This window comes from Notamacropus eugenii, chromosome 1, assembly GCF_028372415.1.
Source record: "Notamacropus eugenii isolate mMacEug1 chromosome 1, mMacEug1.pri_v2, whole genome shotgun sequence".
Classification (NCBI taxonomy): Eukaryota; Metazoa; Chordata; class Mammalia; order Diprotodontia; family Macropodidae; genus Notamacropus; species Notamacropus eugenii.
This window is the reverse complement of record NC_092872.1, coordinates 650957286-650974262: the sequence shown is the minus strand read 5'-3', so window position 1 is coordinate 650974262 and position 16977 is coordinate 650957286. Positions and strand designations below refer to the sequence as shown.

At 33.2% G+C, this 16977-nt stretch overlaps 1 protein-coding gene across 12 annotated transcripts in view; it reads right to left on the bottom strand.

The window, feature by feature from the left end:
• Positions 1–4893: 4893 nt before the first annotated feature.
• CCDC88A (coiled-coil domain containing 88A) overlaps positions 4894–16977 on the bottom strand; it is a 158593-nt gene continuing 146509 nt past the window's right edge. For 3 of the 12 annotated variants that reach the window (XM_072635532.1, XM_072635534.1, XM_072635533.1), the window contains 5 exons: positions 16085–16165; positions 13479–13747; positions 10998–11460; positions 6736–6837; positions 4894–6037 (listed from right to left, as the gene is read on the bottom strand). In XM_072635532.1, the coding sequence (XP_072491633.1) occupies positions 6773–6837; positions 10998–11460; positions 13479–13747; positions 16085–16165 (878 nt within the window). In that variant the 3' untranslated portion in view covers positions 4894–6037; positions 6736–6772. Of the gene's footprint in view, positions 6038–6735; positions 6838–9721; positions 11461–13478; positions 13748–16084; positions 16166–16503; positions 16591–16977 lie in introns of those variants that run through there. The other 9 variants (XM_072635522.1, XM_072635526.1, XM_072635523.1 and 6 more) reach the window with 4 other exon arrangements.

Genomic DNA, 16977 nt, shown 5'->3' with positions numbered 1-16977 from the left:
TATTTTAAAATAATAGTATTGATGGTTAATAATTATATGAAAAAATGGCCAAACCAGAGAGTGGAGATGAGCCCATCTTCTCTTAACACAAGCTCTCCAAACACAATACCCCTCCCAAAGATAAATTTAAAGAGGCCTTGGATTAAAACTGGAACATCAGATGTCTTCTAATCCAATCCCTTAGAGTTATATGACTTACTTAAGTTACTAAGTAGCAGAATTAAAGTGTAGACCCCTTGATTCCAAGTTTGCTACACATTCTACTACAATACTGGGTTAATAAGCATGACTCCCTAAAGTTTAATAAGTATTATCAAACTGTTTTGTCATACATAAATTGTTTAAAGATCTGAACACCAAGTACACATCCAAATATTAGAACCAGTAGTCCTGTGTCCATTTCCATCTGTCTGAATAATTGTACCACTGGCCTATTGCATCCCCAAACTGAATGCCATAATACTTTTAACAGGGATTGAAAGCTGTAGTCTCAGAACTTGTTAGGATTTGTTTTGGCATACAAAGAAATCAGACTTATACAGCTGGCTTCTATTTGCATTGTTTGATACTTGGGAATATAGAAAATAGCCCTTCTGGTACCAGAAACAAGATGAAGTTTAAATCTACCAAACTTGTTCACAAGCAGTTTGAACTTGTAGCACGTACTGTACAAATCATTAACAGCTCAGACTAATTTAAAGAACTAACTTGAAACTAGCTGTAAAAGAAGCTTGAAAGTAGCTGATGTCACTTGATTTCTTATGACTCCTATTTAATCTTAACCTTAGCCTAAGTGACTGATGAAGAGTTCGGGGAGAAGCTGAAGGATGGTCTTGGATGTAGATGGTGTGATTAATTCTTAAAATCTGTGGTTTCATGTTTTCTGGGTTTGCTATTAAATCATATTCTAAAATAAGAAGTCTCCTGAGGGAACATTTAGCCATAATATCAGATCTTGTCCCCATCACAAAGATATGTTAAGAGTTCTATGAACAGGTAAACATTCTCATCTGGGATATTGGATGGGATCATTAATACAACTGATAGAACAAATAAGGAAATTTAAGGAATAATGAGGAAAAGACTTGTACTCTATTGGCCTTAATTTTATCTTATTCAAATTGTGGAACACAGTAGCCACTCCTCAGACATCATCTTTTCTGTGATGCTCCAGTCTATTTTCCCTGAACTTTAGTAAGGAGAGACAGTGTGGACTAGTGGAGAGAGCTAGACTCAAAGACTGAAAAAATCTATTTTAAGTTTCACCTCTGACATACTGGCTATGTAACTGCAAAAACAAAACAAAAAAACAAAAACCACCAATCAATGACTCCTTTAGTGCCTCAGGCAACTCTTAACATTAAATGGAAAAACACCTGCCTATCTACGTTGGCACAGGGAATTTCCTCAGCATTTGTCCTCTATACCTAGGGAATCAAAGGACTGGTCCACACCCCTGCCAATTTGTAGTAAGGTAGGTTTTTGGCTCACCCAATCCCAGCTATATCTGGTAGATTCTACCAGTTAATATTCTAGCAATTAATAATTCAGCCCCATTCAGACTGCAATGGTAAAATATAGAAACCACAATGATTAATCAAAAAGTGTTAACTGAAAGCTTACCAAGTACCTGGGTACCATAAAGACCCTGACTGACAAATCCCTGCCTTCAAGAAGGCAGCTCAGACCAATAGAAAGTATGTTGGATTTGGAGTCAGAGGGACCCACTTAACCTCTCTGAGACACAGTTCTTGTCATGTATATAAAATGTGAAGGTTATGCTCCTAATCCCTTTTAGCTATAAATGATTCCAAGACTTTGAAAAAGATGATGTCTGAAGTCAGGAAGACTTATCTTTCTCAGTTCAAATGTGGCCTCTGATACTAGCTGTGTGAACATGGGCAAGTCACTTAACCCTATTTGCCTCAATTTACTTATCTGTAAAATGAGCTGGAAAAGGAAATGGCAAATCACTCCAGTATCTTTGTCAAGAAAATCCCAAATGAGGTCAAAAAGAGTGGAACTGAAAAACAACATATTAGACTAGAGAAATAATTTTATGAATTGATTAGATGGAGTACCTCCACAGGACGATGATCAGTATGGTAAGATGACTCAAAATATAAATATTAGTTGAATGACCTGGGTATTTAGGCAGAAGAAGAAAAACACTCAAGAGTTACATAAAAACTGTTTTTAAGAATTGGAAAAGCTGTTATATAGAAGCTTTAGGCTTATTTTACTTGACTCCAGAAGGCAGAACTAGAAACAATGGGTGGGAGTTACAAAAAAACTTATGTAGACTAAGTATGACAACTAGAGTTACCCAAAATGAGACTTCTTTATCTCTGAAGACTTCTCAAATGAGTATTTGTTAGGAATATTGTAGAAAGGATTTTGGTTTTAAATTGAACTAAATGACTGCTAGGATCCCTTCCAAAAATGAGAACTGAACGATTTCTTAAAACTAGAGACAGTTGTTTCTAACATAAGAAATCTTAAAAATCTTTCCTTAATCATGTGTAAAACCTATTGTTAGGTACCAAGGGATTCAAAATGACATTTTTGTTGTTCCAAATTGCCACACAGCTAAATTAATTTTAGTTGTTTTAATGATGATCACTAGTTATTAAAAAAATCACTTATATCTTAAGTCTTTTTAGTCAATATGGATAACAGAGAACTTCAAATTAACAGTCAAATTTTAAAAGAATATGTAGGTCAAAAACTAAAATGTCAAGAAATGAATATAAAGAAAAATAAGAAACAGAACAGCAGGATTGATTTCCATAGTGTTCAGGCATCATCAAATGATCAGATCATTTACTACAACCCCAAATTACCAACAGTGAGTTTTAAAGGAAATGTTACAGAATGTGTATTATTTGATTTGGTATTTAATAACAATTATAAGTACAATGGCAGACATTTAAAAGAGAGCCCTTGATAAAGAAAAGACAATTTTAAATAAGAAAGGTTTGTTAAAAGTTGTTATAAGTGCCATTTTACCCATATCCATTCCTTTTAAGGCATTTCCATTATTGTCAAACTATCTAAACATGTACAGAAAGGTTTACATTTGACAACGGGCTTCTTTTTTGAACCTGCATTATTATTAGTTCCAAAGATTAAAGAAAAGAAAAATACAATTTGGGATTAAATATAACCAAAAAAGGAACATCTTTTCATAAGAAGCAACATAAAAATCCTTAAGTCATTTATTACACATGCTCCCCAATCTATTTCCAGTTTTTTTGCAACACATTTTTCACTCCTAACAAAGTATTAGCTAACAAAGTATGGGACATGAGAAGTGGCTGCAATTCAATAATGAGCATAGTAAATTTTAAAGAGGGTTTTACCATGTCCTGGCATGAAAGGTGCTACATATAAACCTGTTTCATTTAACTCTTTGGTAATTACCAACCCCAAAACCTGGACCAAAAACTTCCACGTATGCCTCTAAGTGAAGCACTATCCAGTAAAATCTCCTGTGGTTACCAGAAATGAGACCATTACCCTACACATTGAATTATTTGTTTTTCTAGGAACCGAGCTGTTGATACAGGTGAGACAGGAATACTGAAAAAGCAGGCTAGAAGAAAAACTCTCATTTCAAATTCCAGTAGAGCAGATTTGCAATTTGGCTAAGAAAGCTTGTACATGACAAAAAGGGTTGTCCACCTAATAAGGTCTCCTCTTGAAATCATTTCAGAGAAAAAATGGGGAATTTTTGTGACTGTTATCTCCAATGAGTTTCACCTCCCCATTTCTAAAGGGAACAAAGAAGGCATCAAGTACAGTTAAAACATTTTAGGGATCATCTTGATGTTTCCCATTGGTTTCTTCCTCCCAGGCTACTTAAAATGGTGCTATTTGGACTGCCCTTAAGCTCTTTCTACTTCTAAGGCTGCACTGTGATCCTGAAGGATCCCCTTTTTAGACTATTAATGTTGCAGGAAGGTTGACCTATGATTATTGGATGCCTTTGTTGGGTCACCTCCAACTCATCACACGGCATATTTCAGTGATGGCCCCAGGACATGTGCTATTTGCCAAGCAGATGCAATTCAAGAGAAATCTAAGTCTCTTTTAATTGAATGTATTTAACTAAAACATAATTTTTTACTTTTAAATTTATTACCTGCAATGAAATTTATATGTTTATTACATGTAAATTTCTTTAGATTGGGGTGTTTACTCACTGCTCATTTAAACCTTTAGTCTAAGAAGCCATTAAAGATTTTGGTCACCTAATGATGTAAAAACAATGTTTTGAAAGCCCATAGAATAGATCTGAAACATGTCTCCCATGTAGTTTCGTGTTTTAGAACAATTCTTTATAGCACCTTTCATCCAAGGGCATCAGAGCTGTTTTAACTTTACAATATCATATGGTAGCAAAATAAGTTTGTTTTAGGAATGGAAAATCAAAACCAAATAAAAGTGGCATTAACGATACACCCAAGTTACCCTATTTTTTGATTAAAATATCACGCTGTCTCTCTATATTGGAATTTGGGTTTCTCTGAGAGTAAACAGTATGCAAGTACAATATCATTAGTGGTAGTCATACAACAAAGAGACTTTTTGTATGACTGTTAGATTAGCAATGAAACAAACAGTTCATAAACCACATACAGAAATACATCAAATATGGAAATATCTCAAAAATGCCTTTGTAGCTGGTACTGAGAGCCTAAGAAGTAAACTGCTAACATTAAAAAAAAAAACAACTTATTTCCCATTTCAAACTTGTATGAATGTTAAGAAATTCTCTATAAATGTAGACTGAGGTTGAATAATCAATTCCCATTAATAGGTATTTTCATTTTTGTATTAAGAAAATAAAACTGATATTAATATAAAATGGGAATTACTACAAAGTCCACGTATATTTCCCTGGGTTAACTAAATTTATTTTTTTGTGCTTCTTGCAGATGTTTAGGGTAACAAATGCATACAAATATTTCAAAAGTACCAATAACAGTTATCAATTTTAATGTAAGGTTACAAAGGACAAAAAAGTCTTATTAATAAGTGATTCTCAATAATTAAATGGGTTCCTGGCAAAATGCAGATCATATGAAATTATTTACATTATCTTTTGCCATAAGAAAACCTCTTAAGCAATAGTCAGCTCTCATGTAAAAAGAACAAAAACCAAAAATCCTCAATATCAAAGAAAGAAAATGAGTTTAAATATTTAGAGTAAGACAGCTTTATCCTGGGAATGCCATTTGTTGGGGGAGTAAAGGTGTGGGGGAGGAGGAAGGGAAACCACCTTAGAAGTTCCAGAAAATTACTCATTAACTGGCTTACATCCACATCCACGTATGTTTGCTTAGTGTTCCTTAATGATGAATGGTGAACATGGAAAGCATACGAATTTCAGTGCTAATTTTTAAATAACTCCTATTTTATTATAGAGTTCTCAGACATGTCTTCTCATAAACTCAATTTTTCTTGTAGTATGCACCAAAATAATTGGAAGAATTTTAAAAAGAATAACATCATGCATTCTGCCAACCAAAAATAGGCAGTGACATGCCAAATTTTTTTTTTTTGTACCTGGATATATAGTACAATCCACAAAATACAATAGCATTAATTCAGATTTACAGAACTAAATATAAATGGCTAGATTTGGGCTAATTAGCAGAAGCATTAAGCAATCAATGCCTAAATTCATGAACAAATGATGAAAGTAGATTGTTCTTGGAGTTATTCTTGAAACAATAAAACACTTGGTTCTCAGGGAGAGGAGAACTGTCCTTTATTCAGTAGATCTTAACAGTTCAAAGTGCTATAAGTCCTAAGACCTTCTAAAAATTTTGGCAGTTGATTCCGGTAGTGCTCCTTGATTCAAGGAAGGAAGAAAGGAAGGTTTGCATTTCTTGCCTGCTCTACTCACGAAGGACTGTTAAAAGTTCCCTTAAAGTTTTTTTGTTTGTTTTAAATGACTTCTACAGTTGGCTGTCTTGTTACTTCAGAAATAAAGGCTTCATACTGAGATACTGAAGGACACTTTCTCTCTCTGTTTAGTTAAAAGGTAGAAAGAAGAAAGAAAATATGAGAAAAGTTTAAAGGTTTCAAGAGATCTAAAATACAGAATAGGTACTGAAGAACTAGCAGCATGCCCCAGACAAATTTTAATAGGAATAAGAAGGTGACAGAATGCCAGACACCATTTTTCCTAGAAGAACTTAAAAATATCAAACCTTCAAAATATATACCACTTTACCAAAATTACCAATCTATTCTTCCAATAATTATACTTTGTTTTTGAAAACAATTCCCCCCCTCTGGTTGAAAGGAAAAAGGCACCAAATTACAACTTTTTAGATATAGATGTCTTTAAATTTTCAGAAGCTGATTTTTAGAAAACATCAATTTAAGTAAACAATTCTAGAAAGCAATTAAATAGCAAGACTAAATTTATGTAGAGAAAATGCTATTTTGTAGATCATTTTCTCTTTCCTCCCCCTTTCCACCCAAAAAAGTACTTTTAAGGAAGGCTTTTTTTTGCTCTCTGCCCAGGTGGGCAAAACAAATGACAGCAATATAGTATGACATGACTTTAACAGTGAAGAGGGCAAACCAATTAATTAAGCAAGCAATATTTACATCTGTTAATGCAATATGCACTTACTCTCACACTTAATGCTGTTAGTTTTTGTTTGTGCTTTTAATAAATGAGACTAATCTCATTTACATTTTGGGCAGGAAACTCACCACTTGGCCCACATCTCATCTAGTGGGGGTAATAGAATTAGGAGCTTTGTTGCTCCCTAGACCTGCTTTTTGAATTCCTGCTTTCTTGTATAGTGTCCACATCTGCAGGAAAAAAGCATTTCATGTTATTTACTTAGCCAAGGATTAAAACATATCACAGTTCATGGAAATGATAAATTAAAAGAAAATCACACTGAACAGGGCAAAGAAAAAATATATAACTGCCTAGTGATTTTTTTTTGGCAGTGTTAATCTGAATTAAGAGTTTTTTTAATTGAAAAAGGATATAATTATTACCAAATAAAATTGACATTTTCAACTTTTTAATGTCTAGTAGGTTTAAGTATTACATTTATTCACTTGAATGGTTGTGTTTGTAAAGCAGAAAGTCATTCTTGCATGCAACAGATAAAACATGCACAATGCAATATTTTTATTCTTTACTAATAAAAATAGTTCAAGAAAACCTCGTAAGGGAAAAGCGTACTTGCTCATAGCAAACAACATCTAAAATTTGCCTTGGACCAAGAATGTTTACTATAACGAATGCAAGATTCTAAAAGGCTTGTGGAAAGGATTTCTTGGAATCTGGCCCTGAAATGTTTCAGATGCATTAGTTTTCTCATCTGTAGAATGAAAAAGTGGAGCTCTAAAAATGCAATGGTTCTGTAAGATAGAAAAATAGAGGTACAAAATTTTTGGTGTTTTGGGGCAAGCTTTTGTTTGCCTTTACAGGGGCTGATGATCTCTGAGGGAAGTTTTTGTTGTCAATTCTCAATATTTCAAAAGACTGATGGATAGCATTGCCATTAGTCATATATATATTTGTTTTGAATGTTTATTCTGAGAACAGTACATACATACGCACATATACATATATATACATACACATATGCAAAGTACATACCTATAATTATGTAAAAATATCTCTTCAGAAATCTAAATGTGAGAAGTAAAATCTTGTTTCAGATAAACTTCTAAATTTTTAAAGGTTAAATATACATGCATTGGAGTGCTCTCCTAATTCAAACCTGACTAGGCTAATAAAGCTCTCCTTGGAAAGATGAATATTTAAATAATGGCACAGGACAATATCTGAAGTGCCGTTACTTTTTAAAATGGACTATTGTATATGTTTTGATACCATTACTTTTGAAGTAGGACATTAAAGGAATAAATTAGGCTAGTCCATGAGTTCAAATGAATAAAGTGAGTCAGATTTAGCTATTTATGGAGATGCTGATTTTTTAAAAGTTTAATCTGCCAGTGGATTAGTTATTAATATAGTATATTCTTTGTGTTTTAAGCTAATGTCTTAAAACCTTTTAAGGTGAAGATTCTGAGTAGACTCATTTTATCTAAAATATCAATTATGATAAAACTACAAAAATGGACACATCATAGTATGTTTTTCATAAATATAGAGACATCTACATCTGTGCAAGTATATTGTTTCTACAAGTCATATGAGTTGAACCTGCTTTTTAGGTTACAGTACAAATAATAATGAACACTGAAAATATCTCAGATTGTGTTATATAAGCAGCAAGGAAAAAGCGACTTATTCCTCATGTAGAAAATGTGTTTTGGAACGAGGGTAAGATATAAGAGGTACTGATTATCCCTCTATATTACTTCTCTAGCAACAGACTTTTTAGGGATAACTGACTATAAAACACACAGGAGACCAAAATATATGAGTGGGAATGGTGTAGAACTTTCAAATATTAGCCTATGAGTATAGAAAGACTAATATCTAAAACATGTTTTATCAAGCAAATGATCTGTAGATTTTTTGGTTTTCATTTATTGTTCTTTGATAATTTTCCACCACTTAAAAAGTCTTACTTCAAGATATTTTTCTTTCTGGACACTAGGTTAAACTGCTTTTGGCCATAATCAGGTAGAAAAAGCTGACAAAAATATTTAAGCAGCAGATCTGAAGTCCAACTTGCTTTCTGGAAGGAACCGGCTCAAAGTTCCAATTTTATAGTTTTAATAAACTTGCATAGTTCCCATACATACAAAAAGAATTATAGCATTACTTTTCAAAATGGCAAAAAAATTGGAAAATGGCTCATCAACTGGGAACTGTCTACACAAACTGTGGTATTTGAATATTATTGTGTCCAAGATATAATGAATATGCAGAATTCAAGGGAGCTTGGGAAAGTTTACCTCAAGTGATGCTAAGTGAAGTAAGCAGAGACAAAGGGATCAATTTAAAAGATAATCACAATAATGTAAAAGAAAATACTGAAAGAGATCAATGACCAGATTTGACTTCAGATGAAGTCTGACTGCAGATATGGAGGGATAGAGGTACATAGTTTGTCATGTATGACCAAATTGTTGATTTGCGTTTTTTTTTTTAAACCTTTACACCTTTGTTATAAAAGAGCATTCTATTTCTGTGAGAGAAGTCACTGGGAAGTGACAGACATGTTGAAAAAAACAATAAAATATCTATTAAAAAAGAACAAGAGATCAAATGTGACTACTTTCAAAGACATGCTGTACCTGAGTTATTGGACTTAACAAGCAATTTTTCTCAAAACTTTTTCTACTTAAAAAAAACAATCCCACAAAAGCTTGTTAGCTTTTAGAAATCATGCTGTGTATAAAGAAGGTAATTTTAAAAACTCTGAATTGTAATTTTAGAGGCTTAAGCATAAATATTGAAAATTTTTTCAAAATCATCATTTTTATTAACAAATATTTTATTTCAAATAGTGATCACAGAGCTAATAAGCTCTAAAAAGACTTCATGTCCTCCATTTGCTAATTTAGATCTTTTAATATTAGTAAAAAAGAATTCCACCACAATGTTATGACTGTTTATTATCATTATTATACTAAAAAAGTAAAGTAAGTTATTGTACTGTTTGATTCTATGGAAAAATTCATCTTAAATAGAAATAATAGCATTGAGCAATTCTATACAACAGAGAGGACTTAAAGAGTACGAAAAGAATTAAGGAAAAAGTTCCTAGTTACAATTAATTTTATTGAGCACTCAAAAAACTCATTCATGTTTGAGTGTTAACAATGTCTTACATTTGAACAATGTTTATAAATATGGATCCTGTTTCATATCTGCAATGCAAACTAGTTGTCTGAATTAACTATAATTTGCACAAAAAGCAAAATGACAAGACAAATACCATAAATAACTAATAATAATAACTTGGAAATCTCCCTACATGTTTTTCTCATTAGTACTGTACATGTGCAAGATGAAATATGTATATTCTACAATAAAAGAGAAAATGAATCTTCTGACTTAGTTGTATAAAATGTATATAGGTAATGCAACAAAAAAGGAGAAGAACACAATTTAGAAGCAATTTCTTTCGCTGAAATTTAGTTCGGAGGTTCCTTCCTCACAGCATGGCATGCAATTTCTTTAACATGCTCTAGGTAAAACAAATGTAACAAAATATTTTTGTCATATGACAAACAAAAATATGAAACATTAAGCTTGGATTGTTAAGGCTGGCAAAGGCATGCAAAAATATACAGTGCAATTAATATTTCATGCAAGCTTTGGTGTGGTTACACTTTTACATTCATACACATGCTGAGCACGATGTCACCATTCAAAAATAAAACGTAAACCTAACCACAAAAGGCTTTTCAGTAGAAAGCTTCCTAAATTAGGTAATAGATCACACAAAGCACATGAGACGACATACATTTCAAATTTCGTGTTTTTTATCATACACAACCATATTCATACCAAACAGTTTGATTATCTTCAGAAACCAATAATGGGGGCTCTGTCTCACCAGGATTTACACACGAAAGAGTAGCAATTTCACTGCTATTTAGAGAAGACTGTGGGCTACTATTAATAGACTGCTGATTCTCACAAGGCTGTTCATTATCTTTTTGTACAGCTTTAAGTGATGAGACGAATGTCTGATCATTAGTTTGGATGGCTGGTCTTTGGGGCAACCCACTTATGTTACTAACTAATTCTGTATTCAAGGATAAAAATGGCTGGGCTATATGAGTAACAGAAAAGGGTCCTGTGCTTTCACTAGCCGATATTCCCACTGTATCACTACACACATTAATGGTTGCAAAGGTTTTATCATGAAAATTTGACCTTTCAATTCTTGAATTTCTAATCTGAGGAGAGGCAGACATAACATAGGCAGAATGCATAGCTGTGATTAAATCACTTTGTGAATGGGAATCTATAGTATTTGTGGAACTGTGAACTAAACCAAGGGGCTGTTGGTGTACATAGTACTCACTAGAAGTTGATGGGATGTTATCAGCTGTAGCTGGTGATGGATCAACTGACACAGGCTGTCTACTGTCCTTGGACAAAAAGTCATGAATGCTTGTCCTTCGTGTAGTCCCCTCAGCCGTAGAGATCACACTGCTTGCACGAGGTAAAGTAGCATAAGGATTACTATCTTTTGATTGTCGTTGTGATATAAAGGTTTCTTTTACTAACTTGACCTTTCCTTGAGTGCTTGATGTAGATTTTCCTGGAGAACTAATGAAGTGAGAATCTTCAGTCTTTCGAGGACTAGGCCTTAAAAATTGTTCGGCCTTAGTTGACCGTCCATCAGAGAAGTCAGCTGTGGTTTTTCCACTTAATGACCTAACAAGACCACAGCTAACTGCCTTTTCTCTTCCCATAAAGTCAGGAGAGACAGATAAACTTTTCATTACTTCGTCTAAAAGATTTTCTTGGCTTGAAGACTTCATCTGTAATAATATAACAACAATAAATCAACACAGATCAATGGTTATACTACTTTTTTTGATGTATTATTGCATTTAATTACAAGTCAACATTTTTACTGATGTTTTTATGGCAAATTTGCATTTATATATGAATGCAAAGTTTGTGGCTGCTTTAAATTTTGTATTTAATGTAAAGAGCAGAATAAAGAGCACTGTAAAAAGTAGTAACCTGAATTTTTAAGACCTGACTCTGGTACTAGTCTCTGATACTAACTGCTGCCTATGGGCAAATCATGTCACCTATCTAAGCCTCATTTTCTGCATCTATAAAATGAGGACAATGACATATACTATCTATGCCACAAAGTTCTTGTGAGGAAAGTTCTTAAAGGGTTAAGCAATCTATATATGCGAGTTATTCATATGAATGGACTTCTACTGCTTTCTATGAAAATGAGACCCCTCTCTTTTGGCATACCTACAATGAATAGCAACAGCTAGAATAGCATTATTATGAGATAAGCTTCAAAACTTAGAGCTCAATGTCCTTCTTAAAATGTGTTAACAAAGAACTTTTATATTACACAACACCCCAGATGTGATCTAATAAATCTGGCTGGAATTAACAAATTTTGAATACGAGAATTAATAAGGTCTTATGGTAGAAATGTTTGAAACAATAACTTTTAACACTGGCTCAATCCAGCTGAAAAATATTTAGAATGATTGCAGTATCAATAAAGATTTGCTGGAAAACTAGAAACATATACTCATTTCTCCAAATTCGCACATTCTCAGACAATATGAATCTCTTTTCCCATGGCCTTGATTTGATGAAGAATATTCTTGTATTCGGAAGAGGTTTAGAGATGCTATGTTCTAGGAATGCATATTGCTACTTGTGTGGCAAGAAGGAAACTCTTAAGGGTCCCTAGGTATGGCTGGATAGCATCAACACAGAATGCAGTACCACATCACAAAACTGCCTTCCAGAAATCCTCACCTGAATGTCAGAGGCATCTTAAACTAATCATGTCCAAAATGAGATTATCTTTTCCAAAAAGAATTTCTCTTTTCTTACCAAATCTAACCCTTATCCCAACTTCTCTTCCCTGTTTTACTGAAGGCACCACTCTTCTAGGGTTATGATTTCAAACTTATCCTCTATTGTCTGTAACCCTCCATATCTACAGTTGCAAAAGGCTTTCTATTCTAGGTCTACAATATCTCTTTAATCAGTTTCCTCTCCTTTTATAAAACTAGCATTCAAGTTAAATCCTCACTGAGTCTCACCTGGACTACTGCAATAGTCTCATAAAACACGTCTCTGCCTCTAGTCTCACTCCTCTCCGTTCCTTCCAATTTGGATATTCCTAAAGCACAGGTCTAGTCATGTCACTCCCTTGTTCCGTATTATAAAATACAAACTCTTCTTTCAAAGAAGAGCTGGATTCAAGTCTTGCCTCTGATGCACACAAGCCACTTGAGTCTTCAACTTACAGAGGAGCTGCCAATGTGTCACTTATAAACTTCATTGATAATTTCATTCATGCAAATGAAATTAGAGGGCCAAGCTTTATTAGTCTTATTAAAAGATGTTAGTTAACTGCTTCTCCGTTTTCATTTCAGTTTTGTCACTTCTGTCACTACTTGCTATCGTCATATAGCCTCAGGTACACCAATACATAACAGGCAGTATAATGCCTAAACATGTCTTATATTGACATCTTTTGCATTACGAGGTTCATACACATTAGCATAAACCATTTTTCTTCATAATTAAACCTACACCCCCCTCACTAAAAATGGTTTACATACAAATGTACACACACGAATACACAAATATGTAATATACACACATTTATATAGAACTGGCTGTGAAATTCCCAAAACTCCTTTCCACCACTCAACTAGAAAATGAAATAGAAAGTCTTCAATCATAAAAACGGCTATGCCCCTTCAAAAGTAAGTTATTTTTTTTCCTATAGTAGCACAACAAAACTGTTAACATCCTTAAAAATCTTTTCTTTGTACCTTACCTGTATTGAGGTAAGCTTGTTGCTTTCTTCTAAAAATTGCTGTAGAGTAACCACTTCACTCCCAGGGGAACCAGTTTTCGTCTTGTGATGTGCTCGGCTATCTAGTGCTTCAGGAACTTTATGCTGGAGTACCGGACTTGATCTGGTATATCGTTTCAAGTACTGGACTGGACTGCTGCTACTACTGGACCATGCCTCATGTTCTTGAAGTATGCTAAATTCTCCACTGCTGTGGCTTTGTGGTCTGCTTTGACTATTGACTGCACCTGCTTTTAGAGCAAATGGTATTAAAAGGCCTTTAACAGAAATAAGACAGAAACCATTCAAATATTATTTATTTGTCCGGGTCCTCATTTTAACAATAGCTATACTTACCCTAAAAATTTGTTTCAGAAATGGTTCTGAAAATATGCTATCAACATTTTAAAGATGTCATTAGCCTGCGGTTTTATTATTTTAATAAAAATGGTTTACACAATTTTAAAATAAAGTTAGCCCACACAGGAAAAATTCTAAGCTTTACTTATTAATATTTATGAATAAATCACAGAAAAAGCACTCAGTAAAGAATTACTATGTGCAAAGCACTGTGTTAAGTTCTGGGGATACAAACAGAAAAGTAGGAAAAAGTACTTAAAATGTTCTGAAGAATATTAGAAGCCAATTCTAACTACTGACAATTCTAGCTGCTGACATTTTATTCTAATTTTCTGCATTTAAATAAAATTCTTTTTTCTCCCTTGAAAGCTGACAAGTACATCTTTTTACTTAGTGAAGTTCTGCTCTTATACAAACTATGTTGCTGCTCAGTCTTGTCTGACTTTTTGTGACCCTATTTGGGGTGTTTTGTTGGGTTTTTTTTGCAAAGATACTGGAGTGGTTTGCCCATTTCCATCCCCAGCTCATTTTAAAGATGAAGAAACTGAGGTAAACAGGGTTAAGTGACTTGCCCAGGGTCACACAGTTAATAAATATCTGCAGCTGGATTTGAACTCAGATCTTCCTGACTCCAGGCCCAGCACTCTATCCACTGTGCCACCTAAGAAAACAAAAATATCAGAAACCTAAACAATATATTTATAAAGCAAAATAAATGGGAGAATTGATACCTCCAATAATTAAAAGGTAACATAGAAAGAACTCAGAAAACCTGGGTTCTGATACCAATTTTGCCCTTTAATTAGATGTGTGGCCCTGTACAAGTAACTAAGGCCTCCTGAAACTTGTTTCCTTCTATGTAAAGATGAGAATGTGGGAATAACAACATCTCCCTTATCTACTTTGTAGGGTTATCTATATTGATATTTATATGAAAATATTTTGTAAGTTGTAAAATGTTATACAAATATAAAGTGGTATTAGACATTTCAAAGCAAAAAAAGTTTACCTTAGAAAACTAAAAGTGCTTTTAAAAATTGGCTTTTATTATACATAACTGATTCAGTTCTCTATTGGTGTGCAGATATTTAATTGCAGTAAGTGAAATGATGCTGAACACCCTAGAAGCTCTAAGTTGTTCTCAATATGTTAATTCTTAGGTCAAATACATTTGGAAACCGTTGGTTCTCATCAGACTGCATAATTCTATACTGGACTGAAAAAAAGTAGGCACTACTGCCAAAATGGATAATGGAAAGTAAACTCTAATTCAAACTGAGTAAAATCTCACATAAATCAGTTGAAAAAGTGGAGTTTTTAAAAATAGATAACCTGGGCAAATAAAGACTACTAGATAGAAACCCAGTTCACTTGTAAAAAAGACTTTTAAAATATTTAAAATAAAATAAAATAATAAATAACAAGGTTAATTTCATATTAGTGTGATGGTACAAGTTTCAAGATAAAAATTCTAAGACTTTACTGACCCTTCCTCTGAAATGAAATGTGACTCTCAAATGAACACCAAAATTTAAGAGAAAGAAGCTTCAACATATTCTTTTTTCACATAATATTACACTTTCATATAATATTTCATTGCAATATTATTTCATTTAAAATTATTCATGTAATTTACACTTATGTTCCTACATACAGACATACAATGTTCTTTCCAAATTAAAGGATATTTTACTATTTACCCACTAAAGAAGAGAGCTAAGTGTTCTGATTAACTAGTATTCCGTAGGATGTTCAAAATTTTACAGTATTAAGCTATTAATTCAATTAATCAAATGTACTTTTAGAATTTACTTTATGTACTTTAACAATGAGATTTTAATACACTTAATATAAACTAACCATTAAAAATCAGACACTTCTTTCCAAGTTAAAGACCAAGCGGAGGGTTTATCTAAAAACCTACACAAATATTTCTACTACAAACTTGATGATTCTATGAAGATAAAAAATGGAAACTAAAAAATTCCAACTGACTCCCTCTTTACATATGCCTATAGGTTTTGAGACCTATATTTCTCATTTCTACATTTCTAAGTGTGTAAAAAGTCTTTACACATTTCTTATCATGCCCAAAGTAAAAAATATTTTCAATAGATGATTTCACACACAACTTCATCATTTCATCTTATCAAAGACATATCACTGTAAATCCCTTTCAAATAACAGGAATCGATGGAGCACACTAATATTATTTCCTTCCAGCATACCTTTGACATCATGGAGTGAAGCATTATTATTGCTATTACTAGTGGATGTTCTACCACTATCAAGGCTGGCTGGTCTGGAAGCTAAATGAAAAAAAAAAAAATCAGGAGACAACATAAGAAGTCCAATCCAGCAGATCTTCCTGAATGCTCTGTGGTAGTAATCATGCATGATTTCACAGGCTTGAGCATGCCCAGTGTAACTAAAGATTGATTCTTTCAGATTAGAAAGAGGAGGAATTTCCAAGCTGTTCAAGAGGACACACACTTCAGAAAAGAACAGTACTAGCAAAGTTGGATTTAAGGAAAAGGAAAAGAGAAAATGCATATTAATACTGAAAATGGTAAGTGAGATAGAAACCAAGTCTGCATTAGTTGAAAATAACGGCATGCAGAAAAATGCTAGTAATTATATCACTTACAACAGATCTGACAAGGAACCCTGCACATGGTAGCGATGCCACGAACAGGAGGAGTACGAGCATCTGCACAGTTAATGTCCAGTACTCCTATCCAATATAAGGGAGACAATTGTATTAAGTGTCCTACGCTATTTTATCTGAATAAGGATAAAATGTCTTTCAATTAATCTGATTCATAAAATAAAATTTGCCTACTCTAAAATGACTTATTTTATAAAAAAGTTTTCTAATAGCTTTTTTCAAATAGAAATTGGAACTTTAAAAAATTACTATTTAAAAAATAGTAAAACATGTAATTTATAACTTTATCCCAATACTGGAGAAACTGGCCAAACTCCCCCACCTCCATTTCTGGATCCTGTTCAGGCACACTTCATAAATGAAAATGATTAAAAATAGAGAATATTTAGATGAAGCAATATCCTTTAGAAAGGAAGTATTAGAATTGGAGAAGTTACAAGAGCAGTCGAGAAA